At 38.9% G+C, this 9,149-nt stretch overlaps 1 protein-coding gene across 1 annotated transcript in view; it reads left to right on the top strand.

The window, feature by feature from the left end:
- The window catches only part of LOC106937399 (brain-specific angiogenesis inhibitor 1-like), a gene marked incomplete at its 5' end in the record, with an annotated part of 85,030 nt that overhangs the window by 54,947 nt on the left and 20,934 nt on the right, over positions 1-9,149 (top strand). Inside the window, one exon of the mRNA XM_015018900.1 lies at positions 7,901-8,027. Coding sequence (XP_014874386.1) covers positions 7,901-8,027 — 127 coding nt within the window. The remainder of the gene's footprint in view (positions 1-7,900; positions 8,028-9,149) is intronic.

Below are 9,149 nucleotides of genomic sequence, written 5' to 3'. Positions count from 1 at the left end.
TTTTTTTCAGTTTTTATCAATCGAAATAAGAAAATTGAATATCTGTAATTTAACAAAGAAAGAACATTTGAAGTGTTGGATCTTCTATCTCATTCCTATACAAAAACAAATCTGAATATTTTATTTGCATGATTAAGAGAGTTCATACTTAGCGTATTGTTGTTCATACTCAGCTTTTTGGCGATTTAATTTTTAAAAGTTATATTTTTCAGGCCCATTAGTACTTTTGAGCTGACAATTTTGGATACAGACACCAAGCTTCCATTTTTTTTTTCAAAGACAAGTATTATTACTCCTGTCCAGTTTTGGGTAAGGTGATGTGCTGGCCATTTCAGCAGCTGCACTTGGCCATAGCTGTCACTGCTCAATCACTAACACAATATGAATAATTAAAGGGAACTCTTAGGGAACTCATCCTTTTTCTGTTCCCAGAATTGCTATCAATTTAATCTGCTGAAAGAGTAGAAGCAATTAGAGAGCATAAAGGAGACAAAGAGAATAAAAGAAGCACGTGAAATGGTTCAATTTTACTGCTTCTGTGGGCAGATTCAAAGCACAGCTCTTCTGCCGCTTCTTCCTAAGTGCTCTGCTTCTTTCAGACAACATATTCGAGTATGCATGACAGAGTGGGGACCAACATGCTGGAAGAAACACAGCCTTTGTGCAGTGAGACTTTGTGTTAATCATGCATCTGGAACCAGAGGTTTACATCCACTTCCGGACATGAATGTCATGTTTTATTGATTCATCTGATTGTTTCTTTTTTTTCCCCAACAAATTGATCATATAATATGCAACTTTAGGGAATTAAAAAAAAAACATGAATTGGGTTTAAAACTATTTGAGGATTTCTTTTAATCAACACAGATTATACATTGGAGTTTAGACTAGGGCTAAAGCATCCAACCCAACCCAAACCCAGAGACATTGTGTCAAATCCAGCTCAGCTATCCATCCATTGTCCAACACACGTATCCTCAGTGGTGTCTATCTCCAGAGGTCAACGGGTGAAAGGCGAGGTCCCCCTGGACAGGTCACTGCAGGCAAATGTGATTCAAATCCATGTTTTTGCCCATATGAGACTCATGTTTGACTTTTTCATGGCCCAGTTCCAGTCTTATCACATCCCAAAAAATACAATGTGTGCTACTTCCACCTGTTGAACTAATTCGGATATGTATAGTTTTCAAAGTGTCTGCAGTTCGAACGGTCATATTTCATTTCATCTGACGTTTATATAATTGACGTTAGACATGCATCTTAATTCTTCACCAGAAAAAGGCAGAAGCATTCAATCTGGACATAAGCAATGGCTAAAAATTACTGTTATCAAATTATGAAAGAAGCCGTCAGTGAAGCACATCACAATCACACCACCCTTGGTCTGACTACACATCCAAACAGACTTCTTGACAGAAATTACCGTTAATGCTCCACTAAAAGCATTGTGGTTTTGTTTTGTTTTTTTAACTTCCTTTTTCTTGTTATGACACCATGCATGTGTGGGTCCTCTCTGGGTATTCCAGCATCTTCCCACAGTCTAAAAATATGAACACTAATTTAATTGGTCTCTCTAAATTGCCCTGAGATGTGAGTGTGTGGTTGTTTGTCCTGTGTGTCTCTGTGTCGCCATGAAATGGACTGGTGTCCTCTCCTGGGTTTATTCCAGTGACCGACCGATTGACGGATGGACGGACGGATGGATGGATGGATGGATGGTTGGATGGATGGATCCAGGTGTACCAACACTAAAGTCAAAGGAGAAATTGAGATTTCAATGCTGTTTATTTACTACCTCTCCTTCCCCACCTATCCTTCTTTATCATTTGTCATCCCACTGTAGTCAATATGACCCTTACGATTTCACCAAGACCCTACATTGATCATCCTGGCTCTGCCTGTTTTTTTCTTTTGTTTTATTTTGAAGACGAGTCTTCATCCAATTTGAAGAACTTATAAGAGAATAAAGCTAAACTTGTGTTAAGCATAAAACACTGGACTACCGGTCAATATCTGAATACAAGCTTTTATTTCACACTTAACCTGGTGACTGTTGAATGTTATTGATTGCAGTCACCTTCCAGCTGTCACTGCTTACTACAAGTTTTGGAGGTAGGGCAGTGGAAGAGAAAGCGTCAGAGACAAAACAAGGACAAAAATCCAATCTTGTGTTGGGAGTTGGGTTGGGGGTTGGAACAAGACATGTTCTGGGTAAAATTAAAATCCATCTCAGTCGGCAGCTATGATTAATGAGTTAATATTTGGAAAAGAAATTGGAGTCTGAGGAGTCGTCCTTGTCATGTTGATAAGAGCTGTGAGACTGCTCGAGCTTTCACTCGCATGCTGCTGCTTCACTCCGGAATCGATAACAAGAACTTCAGCTGCATCTTTCTGTCTGTCTGCCTGACATCACTGCCTGGTTGTGTTTGCAGCTTTTCCTGCCTAAGGTGCTCTAAAAACCTGAGCTGCATTTGATGTGGTGTCAGCCCTGAGTTGTAACAGTGTGTGCTTTGGCAGGTCTAATGCTTTAAAATGTTGCGTAATGTTGATTATGTTGTCCTTGGAGGTGTTTGTGTTCTCTGTCAAAGGTAACTGATTGTGTGGAGGATCTTAGGGATTTCATACATTTTTATTAGCAAAATCTCAGTTGAGGGGTGACAAGAAGATGTGAGAACTTAGACATAAACATAAAGGTTTGGACTGATGTTCTCGTTGCTCTTATTTTTTTAAGACAATGATTGGATATGGGTAGATTCTGAACCAATGCAGTGACAAACCACTTATTACATGATTTTTTTTCTTTTGTTTTTCTAAAATTGACAATAGAAAGTGTATCACCTATGACGTCATTTATGGATTATTCATTCTTAATGCAGCATGTGTATTTTATTATTTTGTTTCATAGTATGAAGTGTTTTTTTTAATGTTTAAAGCATGAATGAATGAATGAATGAATGAATGAATGAATGAATATATTATTGTCACTATATTTAGTGACAGTAATAAAGTCTTCTATTCAAACTGCATTGTGAATGATTTTATGTGACAGATGTGACAGATTTACACAAAATGATACATTTTTCTCACAAATTCTGAAAAGTGTGGCATGCATTTATATTTGGTTCCCTCTATGCCAGGGCTTTAAGGTCTATGGAGATCAATTTGTTCCAATATTATTGCAAGCAAAGAACATATTACAAGACATTAAATTGTGAAAAAATGGATTTCAAAAATAAAACTTCAGTGGCTGAGCCTATTATTTATGCAGTTTGCTATTTTGTGAGATATTATTTTTTCAAATAATTTCTTTTAAAAAATCTTTTAGGTTATATCTTTTAAAATTGTATTTTTTAAAATAATTTATTTTTTGTATTTATTTATTTTTGCAAAAATTCTATTCAAATGACATTTTACAAGTTATGTTCTACACTTCTGGGTGCAAGGTTAAGATGCATTTCTATTTGTCTGATTGGAAGTTAGCAATAGCATTTCTATCAGTCGTTTCTATTGGTCATAATGGCCAGTAGTGTAAGTGTCCTGTCCTCTGCCACTGTCAGCAGAGTTTTCAGCTTCGTGCTGACCCCGTGACCAGTCATACTGATAAGATTTTCCAGCATGGATGTTTCCTTCTTTGTCGTGCGGCTCCCCCATCACACCACTGCATAGAAAAGGACATTGGCTACTACAGACAGTCGTGTGTTGCTTGTCTGGTCCAGTTTGCTGTCCATTCACTGCCTGAGGTACTTGTATGTGTTGATCGTGTCCACCTCATCTCTCCTACAAACTAAATTGGTCATAAACTTGGTGTGAAACTCCCAAAGATCATGGCCACTTTGTTAGCGTTGAACTGCAGATGGTTTGTGTAGCACTGGGTGACAAAGTTATTTACCAAACTGCTGTACTGCTTTTCCTGAGATCCTATGAACCTTAAGACAGCCATGTTGTCTAGATGTAATATGACTCAAAGTTATATGAGAACTCTGAGCTATAAAGGATAAAGGAGGAGAGATCACAGGACAGTTCCCTGCGGTGGTGCTGTGCTGCTGATCACAGTGTCAGATTTGGTGTTGACCTGCGACAGATTTGACACCAAACGACAGCGAGAACTTCTGTCATTGAAGACGTTCTCGTATCCTGGTCAGCTTTTACTGGAGCAGACAGGTGGATTGTGCTGGAAGCACTAAAGAAGTCCAGGTACACATCATATGAACAAAGATCATTGTGTATAAATACTTTTGAAAGTTATTATTTTTTCAACATATTTTTGGTTGCCCATATGAAACAATGATGGGACGGGACCATCCTCACATCCACATCCATGCGTCAGATTAAGACGCATAAAATGATGCAACACTGGGCTACGACCTGCCACATAGTACTGCAACAACAATTAAAGATTTCCCCCCAAATTCTTTATCTTTGAATTGTATCAAAGCATACATATTCACTCCTCTAAGAGGCCTTTTCTATGTTTCCTCTGTGCTGGCACATTGCTCTTTATCCATGTGACCTTTACTTGGCAGAGGACATCCTTTCATGCAGGGCTGCTGGACCAGCACCTAAATATCTAATTAAACAGCGAGGGCAAGAGTGTCTGCAAGCTCCTGTGTGCCTCACAAAGAGACTTAATCACTTCAACAGAAAAACTGCTCTGTGTCCTAATAGATTGGATTTCAGCGACTCAGTGCTTGATGTCAGCACTGAGTCGCTGCCTGCTGCTAAGAAGCAAAACTAACTACATCCTAAACCCTCTCTGCTTATAAACTCAAGCGATGGAAAACTGTGTGGAGATATGGTTCATATTTTTAAAGCGTCTTTATTATTTCCACCAGTAATAGACTTTCCAGAGTTACTGACATGACATAAAGTAAGCCAGTGCTGATTAGGTCACCTTCATCCTACTGAGCTGTTTTAGAGCAAAGAAAGCAGCAATCGTCCTGTAATCAGGCTCTTCATCAACGTGTTTTGTTTCTAATGTTCCATTCTTGATGATTTAAACTCTAATGAAGGAACAAGCTGCTTTCTATGAAGTGAAGTGTTCTTATGAGAGAGAGCATTCACGTTGCATCTGTATGTCCTGTACTCTCAGTCTCACTTATCTGCCTTGTGGCAGGTGCTCTGATTTTGGAAAATCAAGAAAGTGAAAACTGTGGGTTCAACCTTTTTTTCCTCAACTATTATCAAAGTTTATCTAAGGTTGTTGGGACACAACAGAAGAACCTAGGCCCACAGTCACTCTAAAAGGGTTTATTTGAATAATGTATCTTCTGTTAAAAACCTGCTGGAAGGCTATGAAGTTAATCATGTGATGGTTGCTATGAGGCATTTAGATCCAAAATAGCAACTCTTCAGTTTTGGGTCCTGTAGACAAAAGACTCCTAAAATATCCCAAAAATTTTTTATTAAGGATGGTAAGTGTGCATTGATGTACACTTACCATTAATGCACACTTGATGGTAAGTGTGCATTGATGGTAAAAACAATCGCAAATGGGGGCGACAGTGGTAGGAGTTTATACTGCAATCTGTGGATTGCCGGTACGATTCCTGGTCTGTCTGCCCCTGTTCTTTGTGTCTTTGGGTAAGACATTTCATCTGCCTTGCCTGGTGATGTAGGTCAGAAGAACTAATGGTGCAAAATGGCAACCTCACTTCTGTTAGACTGCTCCCTTTGAGATTTCAATTTGATATATAAAGCGCATATATCAAATAATATAATTATTGTTAAGAAACTGCCACGGTGGCAGTGCCACCATAATTAAATACACTACAAAAAATAAAATCATGCTGACACCACAAAAACCAAAATACACATATTGTTCACTTAAAACACATATTACACCTTGCAGAATAAAATATGAACAAGTAAACAAACCAACAAATCAAACCAGAGCATCAACAGCATGACAGTAAACTCTATATCAACCTCATTTATTATTCTGATGGATGCAGGAACAAATTAATATTTAAATCTACTAGTCTCCAAACAAGGGTTATACAAGTCTGATGACACTCTTCATAGATAGATTGCAGGGACGAGTTACTGGACCTTTCTATCAGCATTACTGCACTTTGTATCAGACAAGTTAGTTTTTAGATGCAAAGAGAACTTATCATCAAATCAAATCTGATGATAATTTCCAATTGCTTAAATATGTAAGCTGGTGGTTAACCCAAAAACCTGGTTTATTTTCTATTTATCAATAAGCAGGAAGTTGTCACCTATAGTCAGACTCGGGGTCAATCAGCATTTTTTTCAGTTTTTCTGACATTAATAAGGAAGTGGTTCTCCGGAGTAACATCTGCTCAACCCTATAGCTATTGTACATATTACAAAAAAATGCCAAAACAATCAGGATTGTAAATAATGTGGGACAGCGTGGGGACACGTGAAGTCATTGCTTCTAAAGCTGGGGTCACCAACTCCAGTCCTCAAGGGCTACCATCCTGCAACTTTTATATTCACCTCTGCTCCAAAATGTCTGAATTCCCTCACCAGCATTCATTCCTCTCTGCAATAGCCTGGAAACGAGCAGTTTATTTGATCCAGGTGTGTTTGAGCAGAGACGCATCTAAAAGTTACAGAATGGTAGCCCTTGAGGACTGGAGTTGGTGACCCCTGTTCTAAAGCATCTGGCTAATTTGATCAAATTCAGTAAGGCTATAATTATGTTCAGGCCAATAACTCTTTGCTTCCCGGTAACAACAAAACCTGCTTAGTGGAAGAGACAGGGGTGCTGTCTTAGGAGGTACACCAAATTTAAAATGGGATTTGTGTATTTTGACTTGTGGAATTATGATTTGGGTGATGGGTGGGAAGAAAAATCCAAAAACTCAACAATTTTTAAGAAACAGGTTGATAAAGCTGCTCAATGTTTCTGTCACATGAAATTTGAACATTGGTTGTTCTTGCTTATCTTTACTTGTGTAATATAGAAACTTGAAAATTGAGAATGGTACTGGTATTGTTTAGGTTTTATTTGGGCAGTAATTAACTTAGGAAGATGACATATATAATACTTCTCCCTGTTCCTATACGGTCTATTTTGGATGTCAGACAAGTTTAGATCATGTCCTATTTCTTTTTTCTCTTAATCTACATAAAAAAACCCATTCAAATTTATATAAATTAGCCTAAACTTTGGTGTATTATCTAAGACCTAGCTGGAATTTGAGTGGATCCCACACTTCAAATTGGTGCATCCCAAAATGAGTCCGAAAACAGCCAGATCTGTTTGAGTGAGGGTCAATTTCAACAAAACAATTATTGGTAAAGCTGCCTAATTATCCATCATCTGTCTGATGACCTTCACTCACCCTAACGACTGACTTTCAATCTCTGGCAACTGCCAGGAGCACTATTGCTCTTCTGCCATAGACCTGCCAGCTCCTTGATAATCAAATCATTTATAAACTCCCCTCTGGTCTGCATATGGACCAAACTGAAGCCAAATTGGGCATTTTCTTCCAGGTGCTTGTAGCATTTTATTTATTCATGCTTGTTTGGTGGTGCGCAAGTGCACATTGGGGCATTTTAAAAAGAAATCAGGAAAGTGAAAAGACAGACACGAATTTAAATATTAATTTGAGAAGACTAATTAAGAACAGTCCTATCCAATAGTTAGACATTAATAATAATCGTTATTATTTTGATAATAATATTAATAATTTACAGTGTGTCGCTCAGCAGCCGCTTCACGCCGCGCTCACTCGGCTCTCCTCTCCGCTCCTGCTGCAGCCCAGCCGGCGGAGATGGAAAACGGATTAAAAAGGCGGTGTAAACGCGGTGGGATTTGAAGCGCGCGCCGTCTTTTCTATTTTTTTCCTGGCTCTGTATTCACCGCATCGCTTTTCTCTGCGTGTGTGTGTGTGTGTGCGTGTGTGTGTTTGTCTTCGTGCAGCTCCTCTCTGCTGGGATCTTGGTCTGCCAGGGGCTGCAGAGCCGTGCTCGTCGACTCATTCAGAACCAAATGCGTGTGTGACAGACTGTCCACCTTCGCCATTTTAGCACGGCTGAACCCCGACATGGTAAGTGCTGCAACGCTGCCTTGACTTCCCTTGACGTTGAAGGTGTCGCAGACTGTGTTTTTGTTCGGGCTGTTATTTGAATCTATTCGCGTTTCTGGGTTGATTTTTATTTCTCTTTGCCTCCCAAAGGGCGTTATTGTCCTTTCATATAAACAGATCCTCCCTCTCTGCTTCTCTCCCTCTCCTTTCTCCTCTCTGTCTCGCCATGCCAAAGCCGTGCAGATAAAGGATATTATAGATTGCCAAGGCAAAGGATTTTTCTAAGTATCTGTTTTTATGGAACTGTTTATGCTATCCAAGAGGAAACGCACGCGGTGAGGACAACACTTGGCTAACCTGTGTATTAATTCACACACATAACAGGTTGAGTAGGATTTACATTAATCTCAAAAATGAAAATAACACCCACCCCACACTATTTAATAGCCTTATTACATGTCACACCATGTATTGATGTCCAGAATAACGTGTTTTAACATACTAAGCGATCAACGGTGTCTCCATGGTTACCAGGCCCCTTGGAGAATGTCCAAGAGGGAACGTCTTGTCTGGCAGTTCAGTAATCTGAAAAGGATACGAACACACACACAAAAAAGAGAAATGTTTATTGAATGTGGATATATGCTGACATATCTATATTTACTGTAACATGCATGGGACTACATGCATGGGTAACAATGGCCTCACAGCATGATTCATTCCTGTGCAGTTAGGCTCAGAGAGAAGAATGCAGAATATCCCAGCAGAATCCTGTAAACTCTCAAGTGTCACAGTTCCATTAGGGAATAAGGCAGTGTCTTTGTAGGGAATTTTCATTCTCTGCAATTAGTTGTTATTAGACTGGAAATTTCATCAGAAGTGTTTTTTCACCAGTTGCCCTGGCAACAGCTTTGGCACCAAGGCGTTCTTAAAGACATAGCAGGAAGCATGCGGTTCGTCATGCTGCTTATGGCCCAAGGATGAGACTATGAAACAGGTTGGCCTTGCCCAAAAATAAAACGTTCAGTGGCAATTAACTGGCTCTTGCATTTATAATGCAGAGTAAACGTTTTTTTTTTTTTTTTTTTTTTTTTTTTTTTTTTTAAAAGTCAAAAAAGGGGGAAAAAAATAATTTTTTTTTTT

The sequence above is a fragment of the Poecilia latipinna genome, unplaced genomic scaffold (genome assembly GCF_001443285.1).
Source record: "Poecilia latipinna isolate Pla-1442-1.1 unplaced genomic scaffold, P_latipinna-1.0 Scaffold2336, whole genome shotgun sequence".
Classification (NCBI taxonomy): domain Eukaryota; kingdom Metazoa; phylum Chordata; class Actinopteri; order Cyprinodontiformes; family Poeciliidae; genus Poecilia; species Poecilia latipinna.
The sequence above is the reverse complement of the archived record's forward strand: the minus strand, read 5'-3'. Positions and strand labels throughout refer to the sequence as shown.